General features: G+C 41.4%; 1 protein-coding gene across 4 annotated transcripts in view; it reads left to right on the top strand.

Annotated features, from left to right (window-relative positions):
- The window catches only part of INPP5D (inositol polyphosphate-5-phosphatase D), a 660,212-nt gene that overhangs the window by 445,263 nt on the left and 187,820 nt on the right, over positions 1-27,129 (top strand). For all 4 annotated transcript variants that reach the window (XM_085634688.1, XM_085634689.1, XM_085634687.1 and 1 more), the window contains exons 17-21: positions 5,985-6,073; positions 14,163-14,244; positions 17,909-17,998; positions 18,146-18,259; positions 20,772-20,851. In XM_085634688.1, coding sequence (XP_085490814.1) covers positions 5,985-6,073; positions 14,163-14,244; positions 17,909-17,998; positions 18,146-18,259; positions 20,772-20,851 — 455 coding nt within the window. The remainder of the gene's footprint in view (positions 1-5,984; positions 6,074-14,162; positions 14,245-17,908; positions 17,999-18,145; positions 18,260-20,771; positions 20,852-27,129) is intronic.

Genomic DNA, 27,129 nt, shown 5'->3' with positions numbered 1-27,129 from the left:
CCTTAAAGTGGTGCCCCTCCAGTCCTGGACACTTGGTGGTGGTGCTAAAGGCGCCCAGATAGCCACAGTCACAAACGTGGGACTTAAAAAATGTTTGGCTAAAAACTGCTCTGAAAACTGAGGGAAGATCGGGTCAAACCTACTCATCTATCTGCCCAAGGTGCATCGCTGGTTGGCCTGACTTTGCAATAGCTCCAGCTACATTCTTCTTCACAGCCGAAAATCCTGTTCAGCGGTCCTTTATATAAGGGGTATCTGGCCTCCTGGAATTCTTGTCAGCTACAGGCTCCTGTCTCGTCCTGGTGGAGACTATCGACTTCCATAAAAGTGACTGCTTTCCTACGTAGAAATATTAAGCGTCACTTCGTCCAGCAGATCCCTGATGATGATGCTCCTTGTGACATCGCCTGCAACCTTGCCCCGCTAAACTTTACCTTCTTGGAACTTTTTCTTCAAAATTTCTTCTCTCTCCTAAGGTAAGCGCCACCCGAGCCTAATCCACTTCTTGTATCCGACCAGCACTCCATCGCAGTCAGCTATATTTTTCAACTTTACCTGTTCTCGTGCAACTAGATGTCTGCAGTTGTGGCTTTGATCTTTTAGGTGCTCGTTTTGACTAAAAACATTACACATTCATAGCTCCAGTTCTACTGATTGGATTTTTGTTGTTTTGGTGGCAAATAATTTATAAAAAATATACTCTATTTTTTAAATTAGTGCGGGACTTTTCTTGCATTGTGGTTTCACTTTATTACTGTTTGTGTGCTGCATAATAATGAACACATTGTTTCTAAGTTAAGCCTGACTGCTTTGTGTAACAAGCTACTCAGTATTAAGCACAGGTTCATTTTGTGACTTTTTTATGGTTCACCCTGACAGAGATTGTAGCTGTTGCTTGACCAAGGTTAACACCCAAGTCAACCAACAACCAAATTTCCCACAAACACGGAAGTCCAAATCATCCATTGCAAGGACATAAAAGTAATTCTCAGCAGGTGTATAGTTGTCAGTTGTCAAACCGCCAGTCCTAAAGGTGGACATAAAAGTTATTTTTAGCACATGTATAGTTGTCAGTTATCAAGCCGCCAGTCCTAAAGACGCCTGAATAATGCCACCAGGTACCTAAATCTCGTGGAGAACTTAGGTCAGTGGTAATTCCACTAAACAGCTAAAACAAGAATGACTGGAAAAGAGCCTGATCTAGCCGCTTTAATGACAAAAATATTAATGCCAATATAGTAACAGCTGGGAAATAGTCCACGCACAAAGCCAAACAGGAACTGAAGCAACATTAAAATGTGGTTAGAGAAATCTTCTTTACAGCAAAACAGATGCTAGAGATGAGCATGGAAGAACCTGAGAATGGGCCCAGCAGAAGCCACCTCAAAACAGCAGTTTCAAGTTATGCATCTATTTATCCGTCTCTGAAGGAGCATAAACAGTGGTAACAAAAGCATGAAAGAGACAAGATAATTAGTGTAATCTGTGCAGTGCATCACCCACGAAAACCGGAGAGCTTGTCCCCTGTGGTCCAACATGGATACAGACTACAGGATTTCCCAAAGTGAAATGCCAAAATCCTCTGTACCTTACTACTCAGCTCTTATATTGGCCACTCAATTCTGCTATATTTCAATTACAGCAACAGTTCACCACAATTTCCTTGCAGACACAGCACTCTAACACATAGTTTCGGCAGAGTGCCTGTTCTTAAAGGCATGGAATCCATATTGGCATTATGATTTAGGGCCCTATTCACTGAGGTAAATTTGCACCTGCAGATTTGCTCATGTTTAAATATACTCCTGCACCTAGGTGTAAGTCACCGTTTCCTAGTGTAGATTTACACCTAAGTGCAGGCTTGCATGTCTTCACTCCCTCAGTTCAAGACTAAGTCTAAGTCTAAATTACTATTGATAACTTTTCTCAAGTAGGTGGAGATCCCTGCCACTAAAGTGGAGATTTTCCCTATAGTGAAGTAAAGAGAAAATCAAAAAAGTGTAATAATTAAAACATATATATTTAAAAAATATTTTATTGTAAATGATACATGGAAAATAGATTAAAAGTATTATTTTAACCGTAAAACTAATAAAATAAAATGTAAGAGCACATTAACTCTTCACAATAAAGGTTTCATAAATTGAATAATTCTAAAATAGTGATTTATTTTATAAATATTAGAAATAAAATAAAACCACTCTTGCTAGCATTTTTAATTTCAACTGATAGTATATTTAATTGAAAGTTGTATTAAATTAATGTAAATTATTTTAACTATCTAATAAAATTTCAACATCTAATTTATGGTTTTTAAATAACTACTAATTTTTTTTTTTAAACATTTTTTTATAATAAGTTGGTACCTGCCACACGGTGCAGGGATTTGCACAAACTCCCATTTCTCTTTGGGAGCTTGTGCTACGGCAGGTTTATGGCCGCAGCACGAGCTCCCATAGGGAAATTGGAGTATTCAACCGCACCATTTCAAATTAAGTTAATAGTGCTGTAGCGTTTTTCAAATGTGCTACATTGAATATATATGTATATACAGATATGTACATGCATATATATATATGCCAATACCCCTCCACAACGCAGAAGGAAGCGGCCACACGAGGAATCCAGGGAAAAGCTTTAATAGACAGCAGTTAGGGCATAATGCATTTCGGCTGTAAAGCCTTCATCGGATGCCTGCTGCGCACCATAGTCACAACCACGCCTCCGCTTTTGAATGTTCCTGCAGTGCCCTCATGATTAGGAGCAGGAACCTCCCCCATCCATGTGAACATCCACCAGCGGCAGCACGGTAGGTACTGAAACTCCCAGGATGCAACATACCCGGGCCGGTGGTACGTGGAGGAATCGGAAAATTTCAATCCATGTGACGGTGTCATGCAGGGCAAGGCGCGTTGTACCACGCAAATAACGTCTTTAAGCTTCCCTGGGTCCCCGCATACGTTACAACCTTCAAGACAAAAGTCCCGCATGCCAATAGTTGAATACAGGATATATATATATATATATATATATATATATATATATAGATATATGTGTTTTAATTCATTCATTTACATTAATATTTAACACACATTTATTTTGACTTTTTTTAAAACCTGACTAAACGTTTATAAATTGTCGTATTCGTTTCCTCCAGGGAAATCTCCTTCCTGGTTACTAGTGTAATTATATGGTACTCTTTGACTGATGTCAGACTCCACCCCTTGTTTCAGGGAGGTGAAGCCATTATCTACACATTTGAGTAACTTTGCACTCTCAATTGGTGAATAGTCAAGTGGTAAAGTTATTATAAAGTGTAAGAGTAAATTTACACATGTGTAAGTTTAACTTTGTGTATAGGACCCTAAGAAGGTCATTAGGATGGCGTGCGGACTTTGTCCGCCCGCCATCCTCTCGGAGAATGGGACCGCCCGCCATCGGTGCAGGGGTCCCGTTGCAGACATTAGGATGCGCACGCCACACTGGCGGGCGCATCCTGCATACTTGACATTGCAGCGGGCGGTGCTCTCAGCACTGCCCGCCACAATGCCAAGAAAGCATGTCGTGCACTTCCATGCACAACTTGGCAGGCACCGCGCGGTGCCTGCCATGTTGTGCATGGAAATGCAGGGGGGTACCATAGGTACCCCCCATGTGCACCCCCCAGGATTCCTGGGGGCCCGCTATGGGCCCCCAATGGCTAAAACCACCTGCCTTTCAGTGGCGGCATTGCCGCCACAGAAAGGCAGGTCCCCGCCTGCATAATAATATGGATGGCGGTGTCTACCAGACACCGCCACCATATAAAATGCTTTTCCGCCCGATAGGCAATCGGGCGGATTGCCTACCGGCGGAAAAACGGCCGACGGTCTTCCCGTCTGCCGGGGTCCCCCCCCCCCCGCCATGGTAATGTGGCGGGGGGAAATCTGCAGCGGGCAGGGGGTTTTGGCGGGCGGATCGCCACCGCCATACGGGCGGTGGCGATCCGCCTGTTATCCTAATGGACCCCTAAGTGTTCAGGTTATTGTTTGTACCATGACTACCATAGAGTATCTTAAAAGTTAGGTAGATTCCTAAATGTCAAAGGTGGAAAGTTAACAATGTTAATGCCATTATCAAAAAGAATAAGGAGTAAACATTTATAAACTACGGGGCATATTTACAAGCCCCTATCGCCACCACAACGTCAAAAAGTGATGTTGTGGTGACGATAGGGGCTTCGCCTTATTTACAAGGCAGCGTTAAGCCACTTAACGTGGCTTAATGCTGCCCTGTAAATAAGGCACCTTTTCACACTGTACTTAGCGTGGAAAGGTAGGGCATTCCACCGCAACACCCATTGATTTTGATGCTGCCCCCTATTTACAAGGGTGGCGTAAATAGGAGGCAGCGCCAAAATTAAGACCAGGAAAAACGTGGTCTTAACAGGCGAAACGAGGAGAAATGCTTTTTTTCTCCTCGTTTTGCTGTTTCCATGTGTGCTGCGTTGTGCAGCACAAATAGAAACAAGAATTTGCCATTGATTGTTTATGTACAGGAAAGTGACCCTTCCTGCCCATAAACAATAAAATAAAAATGACGTTTTGCAACTTTTATGTGTGCTACATTTAGCAGCATGCATAAAAGTTGCAAAAACGCCATTTGAAGGGAGACCTTCCTGCACATAAATAATCTTCCCCTCAACACAGACACCCTTGCACTATGATCTAAGGGTGTCGGCGTTGGCGCTAGGCTGCTAGGTTTAGCACCTGTGAAAATATGGAATTTAGCTAGATACTGAGTTGCATCCAAGAACTTTACAGAGCCTGAATCAAGGAAACAGGTCCAGTGGGTGAATGGTTCACATTTTGCCCTCATACACGAGGAGTGGTTTTACCTTTTATTTAAATATAAGGGTACAGCAGGACAAGAATCCTAGGGTAATGTTATGCATGTGACATGACAATGGGCAAAGTGCTAAAGAACGTTTCTCCGAGCCCATGGCTTAAGGAAATTTTAAGTTTACAAACTTTTTGTCAGACCGTAAATAAACTGCAAGCTACTCCCAGGGCCTAAAAGAAGTGAAAGAATCCTGGACGCCTTAAAAGAAGAGACATCCTGAAGAAGGTGAAAGCTTTTTACTTGTAATGATGGAAGTGAACTTTTGTGTGAGGCCCTAGGGAAATGTATACTTTTCTGGGCTCTTAAGGAAGTGAAGTCTACTCGCAGTTGTTAAAGAAGTGAAAGTTTCTCACAGTTTGTTCAGGGCCTCGAGGAAGTGAAAGCTTCTCCCAAGACCGGATTTAAATGAAAAAAAAGTCATTGAAATACGTAAAAGATTCTCTCGCGTTTTAAAATAAATGCAAGTGTGGACGGGTCTCTAAAGAAAGTGGAAGTTTCTCGAATCAAATAATTTTTTTCCAGGCTCTAAGAAAGGACACTACTTACCCTAAAGGAAGTGAAAGTTTCTTCTGGCCCTAAAAGGAGTGACAGCTCCTCTAAAGCCATAAAGGAAGTGAAAGTGCCTTATAGTTTAGCCAGGTCCTAGAAAATGTGAAAGAAAGAGAAAGGTTGTCCAAGTTCTTGGGCGAATACAAGATTCGTTCAAGTTCTGATTGGCATTGGAATCTCCTGCGCCCTGAAGGGATGAGAAATCCTCTGGTGGCGATTGACAGAAGAAGCATGAATCCTTCCTCGCCCTATAAAAAAGATGGAGACAGGAGTCCCTGATGATATGCTCGGTTGTAAGACACTAAACGGTATCGTAAACTTAAAAAACTTTAAAAAAAATTGCATAGCTACATCACATAGCTGTGCATCATCAATCCACTTGCCTAGACTTAACTTGCAATGTAGTGGTTAGGACTATCTAGTAGTTGCAATGTTTTTGTGATGCGCCATATTTCATGCTATATAATAGTGGTATGCTTTCTGTTCACGCCCTATATTCTATGGCAATCAAAAGCATACTAAAGCCTCAAATTCTCTATAATATTGATTTTTAGATGAAGAGGAAATCACCTTTGCCCCCACCTATCGGTATGAACGCTTAACGCGAGATAAGTATGCGTACACCAAGCAGAAAGCAACAAGCGTGAGTATGGCCATGCGTTTACATCTCCAACACTCACATGCATGAGCACACACCCAATTTATTATATTTTGATGTTATGTGAAGGGTTTGGTAAGGTACCAATCATGATGCTGTAGTGTCAAATCCCACTTTCTCACTATCAGATCACCTGCTCAAAAAGTGAGCACTGAGAGTGGTTCACAATCCCTTTTCAGACTCTCACATATTGTTTACTTAATGGCAAACACATACAAAAACGTATTACCGGACAGGCATTATTTTTATTTTAAGAGCACCAGACATAACTAGTGGTCCAATTTTTTACCCTATTTGGAGAACCATTGTTTGGCCACCAGGTTCTTCATGCCCCACTATTAGGTATTTCATCGGGTTTATTATGTGCCTTTGTAAAACCTACAAATGTGTTTGCCATTATCGTCTGTACTGGTGACTCTTCCAAAGAGCTACAAATTCTGAACTTCTACAAAAAGTAACTTTTCTTTCCTGTGCAATTACTCTGCTCTCTTTAAGTATATCATTAATACACTCTTTCTGTACCTATTTTGGAATGGAAAATATGTATTTCTTAATTTGTTTTGTGCTTAAAGTGTTTGAATGCTTCTCTCTTATCAGAGGATACCGGGTTTCCAACTTATCAAGTGGGACTAGTAATAAGAATATTGTGTTACATCACTAGGAATGACATTACATTGTCTTGAATACCTAATAATATTACAGGAAATAGCAAAGATCATAGGTAACCAAACTCATCTCACTAAAAAGGATCAAAATAGCCCCACCCTCCATTGTTACATAGTATGTTAAATCTCAGTGAACTGATACTGATACCATCCACTTGCCCTGAAATTGATTTAATTACACCTGACTTCTTTGAACATCAAATTATTATTTCAAATCCTCTAAACTGGCAATAATTATCATATACCTCAAAAAAGCAGGATAACCAGGACATCAAATCTGAGTAAGAGTGATCTACTTATATCCCTCTCTATTTTCCAACAAGTTATTGTCTCTCAGCCGAAGAGGAGGAATGAGTCGCATGTCAGGTTTGACTGGGAAATTGATTGCCTTTTCCCCTGTCTGTTCAACTGGCATTTCAGAGACACTGACCCTTTGGGGAATTTCTCTGTAAGTCTGTTGCTTTGTCTGCAAATTATCTATACACACATAGTAGAACTACTGGCAATTGTATAGGGAAGAGAATAACCTCTCAGCATATATTTTAAAGATCTTGCAAGTCAGCGAGGAGTTCTTTTACCAAATCGAGTAGTGAAGCCAAAGACCGAGTTTCTTTGTAAGGTCGGAGAATTTGAATAGAAGGTATTTTATTACTTATAATACAAGATCACACTACCATCTAGGAGAAAAACAAAAGGTGGAATGCTTGAATTGATCTCAATCACAGATAATTACTCGAGGTGCACTCCAGTCCATTGTTTATTTACCCATTATGCCATTTTGGACATATATGGTCCACAAGCAAATCAGCCATGGTCCTACAGGAACAGCCCAGCCGGAACTGTTAAGCCAGGACCAGTCCAGTAGGGAACAAAAGGAACCCTAGACCAGTTTGCCTGTCTAGTGAGCACCGGTCCCACATTTAGGCATACCCATTGAGAAAAATAAAAGGATAATTATCAGGGCTCGAAAAATCCTAAAACCTTTTCTAGTCCTGCAAGTCTAGTACCTTGAAAAATCTCCTCGACCTAACTGTAACCTACTTGATCTCTGTCTCTGAAAGCCAGCAAATGTGACAAGATAACAAGATTTAAAGGTATCTTTATTGCTTATTCACTTTGTGATCAATAAAAATGCCTTCAAATCTTGTTATCTTGTCACATTTGCCCTGCTTTCATAGACAGAGGTCAAAAGTCAGTTTGTCTTCCTACTCGCCAGAAAGGTTGAGTAGGTCCTAAAAATAGCTCGTCCTGAATAAATCTGGCTCACCATAGCAAGCGGGCGGGTGGATTTTTCGAACCCTGATTATGTGAAAATTGTCCTAGGGTTGCTTGAGTTCCTATCTGGTAGGGACCTTGCCTGACAGTTTGGAACGGATTGACTCTATTGGAGCAGTACCAGGGTTGATTTGCATATGGCCTGTGGCATAGCTGGCAAACAAATATGGACTGAAATGGGGCCCAAGTAATTTCCTGTAGCTGAATTTAATTTGAGTATTCTACCTATCACCTTTTTGTTTTCAGCAGTACAATGCCCTAAATGTGAGTGGTATACCCAGATGTGGGCCGCCAGCACACCGTGGCAGAGGTCTCAAAGCTGCACCTCACTGATGAGGCCCAGGTTGGCTGAAACTACTTTAGGGTTGGAGGCAGCTTTGCCTTGCAGTTTGGGTTGGATTTTCATACAGGGGCAGCACCAAAATTGATATGCTTGTAGCTGCTTTCTGTCGAAAGAGCAAGAGTATTTAAAGAAAGATGGACAGGAATGCACCCCAGAATAATTACCATTGCCTTAGATTAATTTGAGTATTCCTACCATTACTTTTTTGTTTTCTTCAGTGCGATACTCTAAATGTGATATGATTGTCTAGACGTGGGTCCCATGCTCACTGTGCCATAGGAATTAATTTATAACTCACTGATTAGGCTGAAATACGCTAAAATAGGCCAAAAACTGCTCTGGGAGTGCTTGTATTGATCTGTGTCTGGTCGGGACATGGCCTTGTAGTTCAGGCTGGACTGTTTCTAATGGAGCAAGACCAATGTGAATTTGGTAGTAGTAGTACAAAATAAGTTTATTAGGACGATTGTCCATAAAACAGTCAGTCCGTCATTCATACAAACTTTATTTTGATCAAAAGAACTTAAAAGTACACATGAGCATACAATCAGCAACACTCAACTTAAAAGCCATGCAACATGAAATATTTTTTTTAAATATGTATTTAAAGCACCATGATTAATAGAACAAAATAATCACAGCGTTTGGTCCCACTTATCACCCAGTGCAAATTAGCTATTGATGTAAACAGTAACCAGAAGATACAAGTTAAAATACGGGTTTTTAATCTAAAACAAACCTTTCAAAAATGTATACAAGGGCTTTTTTTAAACTGTATTTAGCATATATCCATAGCAATTAATCATTTACTAAGAGGCATAAGAAAATGCTTTGGGTAGGTCCAAAGAAGTCACATGATCAACATTCTAACACATATCTGTCCTAAATTACTACCATTAATTGTTTCTTAGCATGGATGATTTAATTCTACCAGACCTTAAGATTAAAATAAAGACATACACTAAAATATTCATAAACATCAATTAAAATCCAGTCACACGTGGCCGTTGGTATAATTCATTATTGGTAAGGTGCATAACAGAATAGTTTTAGGGGGATGCGCTGGGACAGGTGACTCAGAAGAACTTAGAATAGCACATCTTCCAAGAGCTGACACGTCAGTATAAAAAGGTTTGTGCCATAGCCTATTTAATAACTTGAATACATTTAGAATGCCAGATCCAACGAGACATCAGATATCTTGCAACCGAGAAAACCACCAGCCTAAAACTATGAGTCCCAAGGATCCGAAAAGGCCTCATGATGCCTCCTGGTACCCAGCTCCCTACACCGGGGCAATATCCAAATTTGCTCTCGAAGATACATATGTTTGGCAAAAGAATAAAATATGAGTTAAAGACTCCAAAGCCCCTCTACAAGCTGGACATTCATCACCCACAAGTTGTGCCTTGGGCCACTTATTACAAAATACTCTTGTTGGAAGGGATGAGTACCTGAATTGTATGTACAATTTCGGTGCTAGAAGGGGCATGATTTAATCAATTGTGTTCTCATAGAGAGGGGGTGGTTTAAAATTGGTAGACTGTTTTGTTAGTGAACCTATACTTCCACGAATAGTTTCAACAAACGCATACTCCCAATATAAAATGTAATATCCATTTTTGAAGGGGCGTTTGATTGCTCCGGATATAACCAAAGCCTCTCCAGACCTAATTTCTTCAGTACTTTTTAACATGCATTAACCATGGTACTTTCTGTGCAATAGAGAGGGCCAAAAGATCCCTTAAAACCTCTTCATAAACTCCTAGAGCAGTCGAGGTCCAACGTCTGTGCCAGTTAACCAAGGGTCTGTACTCAGGTTTCAAGACAATCCTTTTGATTTCCATATTTATCTGCTGAAGAATCAGGGGGTACTCATTGGGAGAGGAACAAGGGATCAATGAAGTTATTGTCTGCCAAGGCCAGAATGCTACAGTTCACATGTTCCCAGATCTCTGAGCCATATAGTACAGCTCCCAGCACTGTAACTTTATAAATCTCTAGTGCTGTAGCACCTCTCATAGATATAGTTTTCCTGTGACTCTTTAACAGTGTTGTTGTATATTGGAGTAAGGATACATGTGATTTTTGTACTCGCATAGGCTAGTCCAAGTTTCGTGTTAATCCTAGCCCTAAGTAATCAAAATTTAAGACCTGTTCTATAAGATTTTTACCTACATATAGCTTACAATTATAGTTCTTAGTCTTTGTGGAGCTAAAGATCATACATTTATTTTTGGAGCTATTGAGCTCTAACCCCCACATGTCACAGAAGTTGTTAAAGTTGTTTGGGAGTTGCTCTAGGCCCTTCAGGGATTTGGAAGTCAATAATGTATCAAATGCAGTGCTTAATTTGTAAAATATTAACTGCCAGGGCTCTGACCAGGAGGCCACTGCTGCTTGCACCACCCATCGCCCTTGTCATCGCTGCCAAAACAACTGCAAACCATCTCTCTTGTATATAAATGCAACAGTGAAGATTATTCCAGGTCCCCAAAGCTAAAGGAATGGCTGGAGAGGCAGATATTAGCAATTTTAATGTATATCGTATTCCTAAACTACCGTTGTTCTGCTCTTCTCTAAATTAGATGAGCAGCGCCACCATGTGGTAGACTGTTTTAAGTATGGTGTTAACAATTAGGTGCCGGTGCAGAGCACCGGAAACCAATTAAGGGCCGGTGTTTAGCACCGGAAAGCCCCGGCTCAAATTAAGCACTGATCAAATGTGAAGAGCAAAGTGGGTACTCCCTTTCCTGCCACAGCCATCCCTGTCCAATCATCTACTACATCGTTTGTATATAATGAGAACAGAGTAGGGGCCAGGACACAACCCTGCCTCTCACTGTGCATAATCCTTATAGGATCGATAAGTTGGCTCTGGTCCCCCCACCTGATCGTGGCATAATTTTCTTCATGTAACCGAACAAGGATTGCTAACAGATTAGAGGGTATACCCTTCTTATCTGAAACCATTTATAGCTTTGCTTTCGAGACTAGATCAAAAGCTGCACGCAAATCGGCAAAGGAAACATAAAGTCGACCCTTGTAGATTGCTACATTCTAATACAATAAAACAATTACATAGAGGAATTTCAATACAGCAAACCTATGTCTACAGTGGCATAGTGGGCAAAAACAATAGGATGGAGTGCAGTCACAAGTAACTACCAATGACTGACATTCAAGCATTTCACTGAACCTTTTTGCTTTTCCCATGCGATCCCCCCACCTACAAAAACCATTAAATACTTGGTCTCTTCCTCCCGCCAATCAAAAACACCTCTTGAAATATCTTGTAAACAGATTAGTGTAATTCATAATCAGAACTACTCTTGTGCTGTAGACTGTGTGGTGGCACAAAATGAGATAGCTTCCTGCTCTCCTGTTTAGAACTCCAGCAGTGCAATAAGTCAACATTTTATTATAAATAACTAATGTCTATTGAATTTTAAGGTAGAACATTTAGATGAAAGGACACTGACAATCTCTAAACTGCTCAATTGATTCTTAAGTATTCTGCTCGGGAAGCTGGTTTACACACTACTGACTTCTCAAGCAACAATGTGATTTTACAACTCAACAGTAATAAAAGGTTATGGTTGAGTGGTTTTATCATTTGTGTAGCACAGATGAGTAGTGATGTCACAGCTAGCCAAAATATATGGAGTTATACATGGGTAAGTGTCAATAACGGTTTGTTTTCAATTGATAGGTTATCTTGGACGTCACTCGGAACTGCGATGTGGACAACTCAACTTTAAGAGCTGCCTATCTAAAACTTTATGTTGTGTGTGGCTATACTACAATCCTCTTTTCTGCTATGCAGGGATATGGAAATAATGGAGAAGCTATGGAGAACAAGGACCCCAACTCACCTCCCTCAGCCCCCCCCACTGCACATTATAAATAAGATAGACCTGCTGTCCTGACAATCTGGCCATCTTTCCTATCCCCGCCCACATATTTAAAAAAACATGGCTTCCTCGCTGAACACCATGGGGGTCATTAGTATGGCGGGCCGACTTTGTCCGCCCGCCATACCCCCGGGAAACAGGACCGTCCGCTATGCTTGCGGCGGACCCGCACCCACAATGAGGATGCGCCCGCCACACTGTCTACCAGACACCGCCACCATATTAACAGCTTTTCCGCCCGGTAGGCAATCGGGTGGATTGCCGCCGGGGTCCCCCCCGCCATAGTAATATGGTGGCGGGAATTGGCATGTGGGCGGGCACAAATGTCGGGCAGATCGCCACTGCCATGCGGGCGGTGGCGATCCGCCTGACATGCTAATGGGCCCCCATGAGCGGTACCACCCATTTCCCCACTAAAATTTAAAAGAAAATACCAAGGGGTCTGCAATGCTTAATTTGTAAGAACTTGAGTGCCAGGGTCCTTGTCAGGAGGCCACTTCAGATTGCACCCACCCATTGTCCCTGCCAGTGCCACAAATGATTGAACTAACTTAACTACTAAACAACACAACCTACAAGTGTAACAATTCAGAATATTCGAGGCCCCCAAACTATAAGAATGGCCTGGGCGCTAAGCATTTGTCGATTTTAATGTATATTGAATTAATAAACAACTGTTATTGTGTTCATCTCGAATTTAGACAAACAGTGCAACCATGTGACATACTGTCATAAGTGCTGGTGCTGACAACTGGGAGCCGGTAGTGAGCGCCGGGAAACACCAGCTCAAATTAAGCACTGGTTCTGTTAGTCGGTCCTCAACTCCCCCTGCTCGCTTGAAGCGCTACTTTGCCTATTTTAATATCAAAGAACAACTGACATGCTGGCATTGGTTTTGTGAGAGCCACTGCCAGCATGGGCTACAACACCCTGTCTGCCACGCCGCTACACAGACTTTACAGCTGACAGAGGAGAAGTAGCTCGGTGCCACAAGATTGCCTCCTGCATTCTTCCGCCACTCTTGGGTCCCCTGAGAATTAATAAAGAGAGAATACACTTGGGGAGAATATAAGACTTCTCTGCAATCCCACCGATTCATGTGGGTCTCTGGAGACCTGGGTGAGCTGGGGGACAGACTTGGGCAGTTAGCACTTTGCTGAGTGAAGCCACAGCCATAAAAACAACTTCTTTTTATTGTTGACATAATTTCTAAGAAGACCTAGATTTCAGATTTGTGCTAATTCATGCTAATATCTTTCGATGGAGCCTATACACAGCAAGAACATTTGAAGTCGTATTTTGTACAAGGATGCCTCACATAAATAGTTTTTTCCAAAGTACTTCTGAATACAAATACCACCGAATCTTGCGGAAATTAACATTATCTGTCCATTATCTCAGAGAAATTATGAATAAGGGCCACAGGACTTGGGAAGAGGTAGGGGTTGCACTGGAACACTACTTTATGAAGTGGGCTTAAAGATGTGACAGTGTTCTGTAGGGTAACAGAGTGCAGGAATGAGGAGCTCGATGCTGAAGCTTTGCTTGATAGACCAGTGGTCGTGAGACCGAGCCTTTTGATTGTGGCTTCTTTGGTGTGAAGAAAACATTCATCCCTTCTCTTCATGTGAATGAATGTAGTTCAACACTAGTTAGCCACTAACCGAGCCATGTATCCATGCCTCAAACAGAATCCATAGTTAGCTACAAAGCCTTGTGATCAGTGACCTCAGACCAAATCAGTATTGAGTACCCCAACTTGTCTCCCCATTGAATGCATGGCATAGTCTTTGCCTTTTGCTTGCTATGCAGAATCCAACTGTCTTTGACATACCTGCTATGCAAGGTGCTCTTCACCCATTCTTATTTGATTACAGATCAAGTATAATTTACCATCGTGGTGTGATCGTGTTCTCTGGAAGTCGTACCCTGAAGTGCACGTACTGTGCCAGTCATATGGTAAGTGTGGCTTTCTCGCTATAAAACAGTACCAGTAACAAAATGGAGGTAGGCTGTGCCTGATAAATGGGGAATAAGGCTCAACTAGCAATTATACTTACGCTCATTATGCAATTACATGGAAAGCGAGTCTTCATGAGTCATGCACATGGATGGACATGTGTTGGTTATGTAAAGGCCTATAGTGTGGGGAACTGTGAAGGTTAATTAGTGAGTGCACAATGGATGTAAATTCACCAAAATGCAAGGGGTGGTGGAAGTGACATCACATGCCCTTGGACCTTCACTTTCACTCACACTCACACTGTCTCTTACATAAACACACTCTTACCCGCAAGCATGAACGTGACATTCATTTAAAACATTTTGTACTTACCTCAGCTGCCATGGAAGGTCATATTCTAGCTAATTGTATTCCATTTTTATTACAATAACGGTGAATAATATTGTTCACTATTAGTGTATTAAAAAAAATGACAAAACAGAGAAAACAAAGAGAGTGGATCCCCAACCCATGTCCATAAGGACGAGCTGCCACTGTGTTCTTAGAACGGATTTTGCCACCTCCGATGCCAAGGGTCGCAAAGGCAGTGCCAGGGGTTGTAAGGGGCAAGCATGGAGTCACAGCTGCGACCCCTAAATAAGGTCCCTGAAGTGCACGTGCACAGGTCATATATTGAGTGACGTTCAGTGGGCCTTGTGGTTAATTATAATATATTTTTTAATACATTTTTAGAAATTATTAGTTTTTAAGAAATTAAATATTGTGTTTTAGTTCTGCAACGGGTTGTGGGTATATAGGGGAATAGGGTGGGAAGTAATTTAATTAAAATTAATTAGTTAATAATGTTAATTAATTAATATGTTTGTATTTAATAATTTATATTGTTAATTGTATTAATTAATTTGTTATTAATTAGTTATTAGTTGGTTATTAATTAATAATTATTAATTGGTAAATATTTTAATTGTGTCATTTTTAGGAGCGGGTTGTGGGTTTATAGGGAAGTAGGGTGGGAAGTAATTTAATTATAATTAATTAATTAAATTGTTTATTAATTAATATTTATGTATTCAATATTTTATGTTGTTTATTGTGTTAAATATTTTGCTATTAATTAGTTATTATTTGGATATTAATTATTAACAATTAATTGTAAATATTTTTATTGTGTTATTTTTTTAAGAGCGGGTTGTGGGTCTATAGGGGAGTAGGGTGGGAAGTAATTTAATTATAATTCATTAATTAATAATTTGTATGAATTAATATGTGTGTATTTAATATTTCATATTGTTAATTGTGTTAAATAATTTGTTATTTATTAATTATTAATTGGTTATTAATTATTAATAATTACTTGGTAAATATGTCAATTGTGTCAATTTTTTATGAGTGAGTTGTTTATTTAGAGGGGAGTAGTGTGGTAAGTAATTAAACATTAATGCAATTTTTTATTTTTTTCAGATCATATTTATTTTTTGTTATTTTATAGTCGTAATAGAATGAATTAATTTATTACTCATTGTTTTATAATTTGATTGCTTATTGTTATTAGTTAGTTAATTGTTAAGCAATTATGTTAATTGTGTCATGTTTTACAATAGTGGTGGTGTTATTTATAGGGGTATTTGGTGAGAGGTAAATTATTTTTTATTATTTAAGTATTTGTTAATTAATGTTTATTATTTTGCTGGAGTGGGAATAGTAAATTATTCAATTCTACTATCCAACACTTTCCCTACTGTTGCACTCCGTGGAGTCGGAATAGTAAATTATTCCCCTCCGCATTCCAACACTTTCCCTACTGTTGCACTTGCTGGAGTGGGAATAGTACATTTTTCCCCTCCGCTATCCAACACTTTCCCTACTGTTGCACTCACTGGAGGAGGAATAGTACATTTTACCCCTCCACTATCCAACACTTTCCCGTACTGTTGCACTTGCTGGAGTGGGAATAGTAAATGATTCCCCTCCGCTATCCAACACTTTCCCTACTGTTGCACTCACTGTAGTGGGAATAGTAATTTTATCTCCTCCGCTATCTAACACTTTCCCTACTGTTGCACTCCGTGGAGTGGGAATAGTAAATTATTCCCCTCTGCTATCCAACACTTTCCCTACTGTTGCACTCACTGGAGTAGGAATAATAAATGTGACCCCTCCACTATCCAACACTTTCCCTACTGTTGCACTCACTGGAGTAGGAATAGTAAATGTGACCCCTCCACTATCCAACACTTTCCCTACCTTTACACTTGTTGGATTGGGAATATTAATTGATACCACTCTGCTAGCCAACACTTTCCCTACTGTTGGACTCACTGGAGTGGGAATAGTAATTTTTAGCCACCCTCTATCCAACACTTTCCCTACTGTTGCATTTGCTGGAGTGGGAATAGTAATTTTTACCCACCCGCTATCCAACACTTTCCCTACTGGTGCACTCACTGGAGTGGGAATAGTAATTTTACCCTCCCGCTATCCAACACTTTCCCTACTGTTGCAATTACTGGAGTGGGGATAGTAATTTTAACCCCTCCGCTATCCAACACTCTCCCTACTGTTACACTCCATGGAGTGGGAATAGTAAATTATTCCCTTCTCCTATCCAACACTTTCCCTACTGTTGCACTCTGTGGAGTGGGAATAGTAATTTCATCCCCTACGCTATCCAACTTTTTCCCTACTGTTATACTTAATGTAGTGTAAAATATGTTTTACAAATAAATATTAATTTTAATATTTTAATTTGTTATATATATATATTTTATTTTTATATTTATATTGCAGGTTTATGTACATATAAATATATATATATATGTATTTATAATTGTTAATATGTTTTTAATATTGTATAATTAAATAAAATAATTATTTCTTAATATTATTAAGTTAATATAAATATTTTTAAATATGTATGTTTAATTTTGTTTTATATTAAATTTATTACTTATCATTTTAAACTTTTGAAAATAATTCTGTGTTTTTATTAATTATATTTATTCTTAGATTAATTTTATATTATTTTTAAGACATTAAAAAAAAACGATATGTTAATCAACGATATTTTGGTTTCAATATTTTTGTACTTACCTTTGTAGAGATAGGATGTCGATATTCTGTCCATCGATATTCTGTAGTCAATATTCTTGTAGGTCGATATTCGGTCCGACGATATTCTGTCAGTGATCCCAGTGTGGTTGTGCAGATCTAAAGTGAAAGGGAGTATAAAGGCCAATTGAAGAATAGGGCTGTTTAAGTTATATGGTGTGCATGACAGAGCAGGTCATATTTCCGCTGGGGCTGTATATGTCATTTGATGTTTGAGGCTGGGCGCGTCTTGTGGTTAATGGGGTTGTCGGGATCATACAGTGATGGATGTGGTGCAGTCTAATGTACTGAATGAAACAGGAGGTCTGGTGAGTGACTATGTCATGCCTTACAAATCTGTGGCATTGTATAAGGACTGGTAAGTCGAAGGTCTGTCAAAGATATGATGGCTGACTCAGTGGATTTTATTTTCTCTGTTGAGCTCAACTTTTCCTTTATTCAATGGCATTCTTCCTTGGTATTTCCCCCCTTTGAATTCTTCCTCATTTCATGCTCAGTGTCATCTTCTCTCTTTCCACAGCATTGTAATACAGCTGACCTCCTCCTTTACAGGTTGTACCAATGACATCATGACCAGTGACCATTCCCCTGTCTTTGCCACCTTTGAAGTGGGTGTCACCTCCCAGTACGTTTCCAAGAACAGTAAGTGTTGGGTAAAGGCTCCTCTTTGTCCTACTAGAGGGAGGAGCAGTGGGTGTTTTTCTTAAACATGGCTACTTACATGATCTAAGGTAGATTCTACTTGTTATTTTATGTCATAATCTTCTTATCTTCCTTCCCTACGTGCAGGTGCAGATCTGACTGACTCCCAGGGCCAGATTGAGCTCCTGAACTGCTCTGCTCTGCTTCAGACCAAGTCCAAGACCAGATTCTACCTGGAGTTCCACTCCAGCTGCTTAGAAAGTATGCCTGACTCTCGTTGACTTCTTTTCCATCCCATTTCTGCAGAAGTGTCCAAGTTTACTGTGTTACTGTACCATCCACTGGTACACTGGTGGGCAGATGGTTGACCCACCACTCATTTTTGGGGATATGGACTAATTCTTCACTAACAGACATTGATCAAAACCAAAAGAGAGAATTGCAGAAAAGGGAGTGAGAAAATGATTGAAAGATAGGAAAACAGTGGCAAATGAAGAGAATAGAGATGAGAACTGACCTACAAGAGGGGGAGGTAAAGAGACAGAAAGTATAGAGTGGTAGAAGATAGAGTCTTGCTGTTTGGCATCCCTGAAATTTATCAGTGTTGGTATTGGGCACTTAAGAAAAACTTTGGGGTCCTTACAAATTAAGCATGGGAATCAGAGCTCCCTTTGCGGGCTGTAGATACAAGACTTGGTAACCCATACTCCAGTTGTTTTGTAATTTAACCAAAGTGTGACTGGACAAGTGCAGATTCTGATAAATGAATGCTCTGAAACTCGTCTTTCTCTAACAAAAAGTGTGTAGATAATGGGTTGCATAGTGAATAATCATCTCTAGCCTTTGTATGGTAATAAATGCATCTTGAAGTGAACTGTAATCAATATGTCCATCTCTACCCCAGTATAAACAAGTAACTCAAGCAAAGTATATCTTCCACGTTCAAGGTGAGGGAGGGTAGGCTAACATGAAATACATATTTTAACCATTTTGCTAAAAAAAAAAAACTTGCTAAAAGAAAAGAGGAGGTACAAAGATGGATTCCAAGGTGTGTTACATTCTCTAGGTGCTGCCACAGAGAGAACTTGTGTGGACAACTGCAATTGATGGGTCTCGAGGGCTATGAGTTACTGCTCAACATGCAGACTGCGGCTGGTTCTTACACTTCCAGCAATCCGCAGTGTTTGTGCTAAATGCACCTTCTGCCTAGTGATAGAGCGGAATTTACATTTACACTTTAAAGACAAGCAAAAAATGGATATGGCACTTTTGAGGGAAAAATAAATAAATGTGCGAAAACCTCATGTCATTGAAAATGATGAAAATAAATAGTTTTAGTTACTCCATCATAAAAGCATGCAGAAATAGAGTAGTTTAAAGGATACTGTAAGTATAAGTAACATGGGTTGTGATTTATCAAAGAAAAGACTCCTGTTTTATTAACGTTTGTTAGGACACATGTACATGGTGAATTCTCACGTTATTGAGTTTACCTCTAATTAGTTTCAAAATGTATTTACATAATAGTGATGTCTTGTAGGTGATGCAGCAAGAGTGTGTTAAAGTAAGGGAAGCCAGGCAAGGTGTATAAGAAGATGAGTAGTACAATCCATCTTTTGCTATGGCAGAAATTGATCAAGCACGAAAACATAAAATGCTCTTTAGTGGATCCAACGTCAATGATGAGTTCGCTCTTTCAGAGGGAGTTAGTAAGTGAAGGTGTGAGAAACATGCCTCCATCTTAAGTCTTAAGGACTGTTCAACATGCAAAGTTCCAATGAGACTCTACTCCTTCTATACGCTGAAGTACAGCAGAATAGCCGACTCAAATCCCGGGTTGGCAAGGGAACCATTCAACCGAGCCCCATCCTTGCAGCAACAACAATTAGAATTCGGCATTGCTAGCAGATTTGGGGATTGACATGCTGTTTGTGGGCTCACTTGGTTGGTAATATCTAAGTTACCATAATTGTGGCACTGATTCCTAATTTGTGCACACGTGAATGGGCCCATTAAGGAGTAAGAAAGAGCTTTTGATTGTTCTGGGGATCAAATTTTGAGATCAGAGTAGACTTCGTCTAGGCTAATGTTCAGAAAAATATCCCAGTGTTGTGACTGAGTCAACTAGTTTGTTTCTGCCAGACATCGTGGTCAGTTCCCCTACTGTGTACCATGATTTGCCCCTTTGTATCAGCTCAAAGCAAAACAGTTTCATTGGTCTACCTGTGGGCCATGATTCTGAACCCTCCTGCTCTCTTCCCTTGGGTTTTGATCCGTTCCCCTGGCCCATACAAATGTGCATTTTACTTGCAAGGCACCATAGTCACCTTGCAACTATGGCTAAACACCATGGTTCTCGATTAACCCATGATTGTTGGGAAATCCACATCTCACGCCGTCAGTTTGGTTAAGCTATTGATGGTATGCAGTAATATTAACATATTTTGCTTTAAGCACTTCACCCAAACTTATGCCATTTCTAAGGGCCTTAAATAATAGATGTAACAATTACCCTATTGAAGCCTACTGATTGTATGGAACTCAGAATGATGGAAGTTTGATTCAACCTTACCGGGATTCAATGTCATTACCAATACTGGCAGGAACTGTTAACTCGCTGATACACCTTTCTAGCTTAGTTTTTGGCCAGTCTACTATTTGCTATCCCATGGTTCTTGGTTAGTATTTCTGCCTGCATACCATGATTCATGCTCCATGCAAGCTCTTTCAAAACCTTCTACATGTGTGTCTTTATGTTTTTAAACCACTGCAGATTTTGTGAAAACATCAGAAGGAGAAAACCAGGAGTTACATGATGGTGAACTGACAGTGAGATTTGAAGCCCTTCCAAAGGTAAATTCCTGGCAATTCATTGGGAGATTATTAACTTTTTTTTGCAGTTTTATATAGCAGGATCTCGACCCGAAGGTATCAGAGCGCTTTACATGAGCACCAGTTGTGTGACAGACCAACACATTCATTTTATTTTTAGGCACAGGGAGTAAGTGATTTGCCCAGAATCACACGATGTTTGAGCCTGCCGCCAGACAGCTTCAGAGTCGGCTGTTGTGGTCGTTAAGCCACCTCCTCTCCCTTTGTATGTGTATGTGGTTCATACACCTATCGCTGTCACTCTCGCTACCACCTTAAGAAGAATTACCAATGAGCAGATTGAATGCAAATAGAAAGAGAGACAGACAGACATACAGGCGAGAGAGAGAAAAATGTCTCAGACCATACAGAAGCAGGTTGAAGGTGCCTTGGTACTCACAGCAATGTTCTAATGCAGTACAAGCTGGACGGTTACTTGGACAGTGACTCTAACTATGCCTGGGTGAATTTTTTGTGAAACACAGAAGGAATGAAATCACCAAACCGCTTTTGTCCACATTTTCAAAATGCCCCTCATACGTGGTTTGCTTGGGATGTTTTGTGGTGGTTCGCGGATATTCGCCATTTCGCCTGTGGCTCGGGGAAAGAAGAAAGCTCATTAATTTCAGTGAACTGTCAAATTCTAAAAAGTCTGCCCTCCAGAATAAATTCACAAAATGTGTTCTGCGGGCAGATTTTGCATTTCTGCTGAATGTTTCAGCCCCTGCTAACCCTAAGGCAGGATTATTCTTTTGACAGAGATGTCTGGGAACTTGTTACTGGACCAACAGGAAGGTGGGCGACGAGAGCTGCGGTTAAGGTCAGTACGCTGAAACAACAGGAATGGTTAAAATTGGTGGTCAGTTTTATTGGTAATGTTGAAGGTTGGATCAAGTAAAGGAATATCTGGGTTTACTCATTCCAGAATTGAGGTGACCTGGTGGAGCAGTAAGTGACCCCAGCATTGAAACAAGTATAGGTTTCTTACACCAGACGTTTTATTTTATTGGCTGCTTTTAGAAATGGGGGGGTCACTAGTTGGCAGAGGTAGTTACCTTTCTCCAAATAGGGACCCTTGCTTCTAGTCAGGGTGAGGGGGACACACTTCTAAAATAACCCCTGTTCACCCCCTTGGTGGTTTGGAGCAAGCATACAGGCTTATCTCAGAGGTGTGTAAAGTATTTGTGAACACATACAGTAAAACATTGAAAACACTACAAATGGACACCACACCAGTTTGGAAAAATAAGTGATCTTTATCTAAACCAAAACAAGACCAAACGACAAAAATCCACAATACAGTAATAAAGATGACTTTCAGATGGTAGAAATAGTTCAGTTCGAAGCAAATTGCACTTTTCACACAAAGTACCTGTGATGCGTCTCACAAACTAAAAAAAATGGGCCGCAGGGCAGGTGTTGCGTTGGTTCCTTACACTCAGGGAAGGCGATGCGTCGGTTCCTTACTGCTGCGCAGGGGAGGTGGTGCGTTGGTTCCTTACTGGAGAGGAGATGATGCGTTGGTTTCTTACTGCGTGGGGAGGTGATGTGTCGGTTTCTTACTGCGCCCCCCAACGATGCGACAAACTTGGCGCCTCAATGTAATGAGATGATCTGGGACGATACAGGAATTCTTCAAGCTCCCTACAGAAATCAGTCTCAAGAGGTCCAAAACAACAGCAGGCACCTCTTTGCAGGTCCGAACTCCCAGCAAGGAAGTTCAGGGGAGCTGGTGGTGAAGTCTTTGTGTCCCTGAGAATTCAGAACAGGAGGCAAGCTTAGTTCAAGCCCTTGGAGATCTTCCTCCAGCAGGGGACACAGCAAACAACCAAATCCTTTTCTCCATTCCTTGGCAGCAAGTAGCCACTGCAGGCCAACCACAGCCAGCAAACAGCACAGCAGCAGTATTCCTCCTCAGCTTCTCCGGATCTTCTCCTTGGCAACGATTCCTCTTGATTTCCCAGAAGTGATCTAAAAGTCTGAGCCCCTCTTTTTATACCAAAAAATCCTTTGTTCTCTGAAGGCAGAGAGTGTCTGTACCCAGCCAAAACCAGTTCTGTGGGGCACTTTGCAAGTGCACAACAACCTCCATTGTCAGTGTGAGCCCTGGCTCCAGACACACCACGGTGTGGCAGAGTCATCAATGCGGAAGGCAAGCACAGCCCTATTCACGTGCAGGTGCTACTCCCCCCACCACTCCAAATGCAGACCAGGCCTATTCAGCCCAGCCCTGACCCATCAGGCTCTCTGGAGCCACTGCTCCTCCCCAGCCCCTGACACTCCAAAGCCGGACATGCAATACACAAACCTAGCAGAGGCATACTGGATGGCTAAGCAAGAAAATACCTACTTTCTAAAAGTGGTATTTTCAAACACAGACTGTAAAAATCACCCTCATTAAAAGATGCATTTTAACATTCTGAGTTCAGGCATACTAAACTTTATTTTTCTACCTCGTTCCCAGGGGTAGTTATGTTTATAAGATGTTATAAACAAACTCCCTATTCTATCCTATGGGAACAGGCAGCCTTGTAATAGTGAAAAACGAAATTGGCAGAATTCACTATCAGGGCATGCCAAACACACAAGGGCATGTCCTGACTTCCACATACAATGCACCCTGCTCACAGGGGTACCTTGGGCCTACCTTAGGGGTGACTAATATGTAGAAAAGGGAAGGTTTAGGGACTGGCAAGTGGGTGCACTTGCCAAGTCGACATGGCAGTTCTAGACTGCACACAGGCTCTGCAATGTCAGGCCAGATTTACATTTTACAAGCTGCTTCTGTGGGTGGCACAATCAGTGCTGCAAGCCCACTAGCAGCGTTTGATTTACAGACCCTGGGCACACACAGTGCACTATACTAGGGTATGACCAGTAAATCAGTAAATCAAATAGCCAATCATGGAAACACCAATCCAAAGCAACAATTTTCAGGGGGAGCATGTGCACTTTAGCACTGTTCATCAGTGGTAAAGTGCGCAGAGTCAGAAAACCCCCAACAACAAGTCAGAAAAAATACAGGAGGAAGGCAAAAAGTCCTTGGATGACCCTGCAAAAAGGGCCAAGTCCAACAGCTGCATTTTTAAAGGAAGGGCCTAGGCCCAGAAGGAAGGGAAGCCCTGTGAATAGCAACAAGATACATAGCCAAGATGAGAAGTAGGCAATAAAAAAAACTTACAAACAAAACTGTAAAAGTATGGACGGAGACGACAACTCAACTGAATCAGTGAAATAACTCAACATGATGGAGGCTCGTGCAGAATGAGATGAGGGGCTCTTGAGTCTCCAATACCTCACAGATATTCATTTGCCTTGGGCTGAATGGGACCCCCTGACGGTTTGGCTACAGGGGCCTGTTACGCCCCTGGTCTGATTGCCCTTTTATTCAATTCCCAAAGCTGGTGTAATAGTGCGCCTGGAAAGCCGTGCCATGCAAAGATTCCAGGCGTGCTATTTTGCCTTACTTGTGGCTTTTTTAAACTGCCGTTCCCCCCATATGGAGTGGTACATAGCGTACAGTTCCGCACAGTGGATCGTGCAAAAGCACATTTATTCCATTCTAGGTCACGGTCTGGTTTGCTAACAACATGTTAGTGATATTCAGAAAGCTTCCCTGGGAATGCATTCCACCCATTACTTGCCATTGGCTTTGAGGTTTGTAACTCACCTTTGCTTGCATTCTATTTGCTGGGTTTATTTGTTTTAGACTGTCCAGCTTCAGTTCCTCCCTTACCTTGCTCAAACTCTATTTACTATATTCTTCCACCAGTACTGAATTTCTGTAAACAGCCCTTTAAATCTTGTTCTTTTCTTGTTACATTTGCTGTGCATGCAAAGGCAGAGGTTAAATGTCAGGCTCTGTCTTCCGGGGAGCTTGTTGTTTACTTTTCTATCTCTGACTTCCAAGTCAGAGGATTTATGGGACAATCCTGCTGGGTACCCATGTGAGACAGAAAGGCTGTAGAATGTTATTTTTTTTTTGTAGCTGCGTTCTCGGGATGTGGTGTACGGTACTATTTGTTTATTTCTAGCACAAAACTAAATTTAAAAGTATGTAAATAAACTGTGCTGATATTTCAGAATATGGAAAGCACAAATTAATCAAATTTTTGGTAATTCTGAAGTGTGGTGGAAAGAAATATTTTAATACAACCAAAACTGTATGTCTGTGCAAATGTAATGGTCATTTCAATTGAAGATGTGTTGTCGGTAATGGCAGTGTGCTACCATACCATGCATACCACAGATTACCTCACTCCACTATACTCTGCACCACTCCACGACACCGCACTGTACTCTGCACCACTTCACACTATGCCACTTCACTCTACGCCTCTCGACCCTACACCACTCTACTCTGTGCTGATACACTTTACCCCACACTACTCTACTATGTACTGGTGCATGCTTCGCCACTGCACTCTTCACTAACAGCCGCAGCCTGTGCAGGTAAGAGCGTTGAGGCGGTGGATCTGGGTAGGGGGGATTTCGACAGATGACGACGAGGGAAAAAATATTATATTTTTAATTTTCCCCTGTGGTCGTCTGTCGAAATCCCCCTCCCCCCACTGGGCCCCACCGCTGTTACCTGCACGGATGCAGCTGGTCACCAATTCACTCTAAACACCACTGCTCTCTACTATAATGTAATCTATGCCACTGCCTTCTACGCCACTTCACTCTACGCTGAAACAATCTACTCTATGCCACTTTATTCTACTCTGCACCGTTCCACTCTTTGCCATTGCAATCTACCCTGCACCACTCCCCTCTACACCATTGCACTCTGTCACTTTACTCTGCACCACTCTACACCACTGCACTCTATGACACTGAACTCAACATCATTCCATTCTACGACACTCTACTCTGCAACATTGCATTCTTTGCCACTGAACTCTCTGCACCACTCTAATCTGCGCCACTGCACTCTACTCTGCACCACTATACTTTATGCCACTCTACGCCAATGCCCTCTATGCCACTATACTCTACACCCCTACACTCTACACCAATCCACTATACGCCACTCTAATCTACTGTGTATCACTGCACTTTGACACTGCACTGTATGCCTTGTCACTCTATTTCTCTCTACTGTACTCTGCACCACTCTTCTCTACATCACTACATTCTACACCACTGCACTCTATGAAACACTACTGTGCAAAACCGCACTCTCTGCCGCTCCACTGTTCGCCACTGCACTCTATGCCACTGCACTCTACTCTGCACCACTCAGCTCTACTCCACACTATGGCAATGCACTCTACGCCACTACACTCTATGCCACTCTACTCTGCATCACTCCACTCTAAACTATTCTGCACCACTGCACTCTATGCCATTGTGCTCTACACTACTCTATTCTATGCCACTGCACTCTAGGCCACCTTACTCTACACCTCTGCACTCTACCCTGCACCACTCCACTCTGCGCCACTTCATTCTTCTCTGAATTAGTCTACTCTACGTCACTGCACTCTACGCCACTAAACTCCACTCTTCGCCACTGCACTCTACACCATTGCACTCTACATCACTTTAATCTACTCTGCACCACCCTACACTATGTCACTGCACTCTATGCCAATGGACTCTACAGCACTTTAGTCAAAGCCAATGCACTCTGTGCAAATCTACTCTGCACCACTGTACATTACGCCACTTCAATATAGCCCACTCTGTGACACTCTACTCTACGACACTCTACTCCACAATACTCCACTTTATGATGCTCTACTCCATTAAACTTTACTCCACTCTGTGACACTCTGCTCTACTGTATGGTACTCTACAACACTACTTCTCTCTATAATGCTCTACGCAACTCCCTCCATGCCACTTCATGCCACTATACTCTATTCTATTCTGCAACACACTACTCCACTCCACTCTGTGCAACTTCACTCTAAGACTCTATGCCACTTCACTCTACAACACTCTAATCCACTCTATGCCATTCCACTCTCCTACACTACTCTACTCTATGCCACTTAAATCTACAACAACCTACTCAGCTCAATGCAGCACTCTCAACACCACTCCACTCTTTTGTATACCACTCCATGCCACTCTATGCCACTCCACTCCACAACACTCTACTCCTCTCTGACACTCGACTCCATCTACGCCTCTCAGCTCTACTCCACTCTACACCCATCCACTCTGACATTCTACTTCCTCCATGACACTCCACAACACTCTACAGCAAGCCACTTCACGCCACCCCATGACTCTCTACGCCACTCCCTAAC

This window comes from Triturus cristatus, chromosome 11 (assembly GCF_964204655.1).
Source record: "Triturus cristatus chromosome 11, aTriCri1.1, whole genome shotgun sequence".
In the NCBI taxonomy this organism is placed as follows: domain Eukaryota; kingdom Metazoa; phylum Chordata; class Amphibia; order Caudata; family Salamandridae; genus Triturus; species Triturus cristatus.
This window is presented reverse-complemented; position numbering and strand designations above follow the sequence as displayed.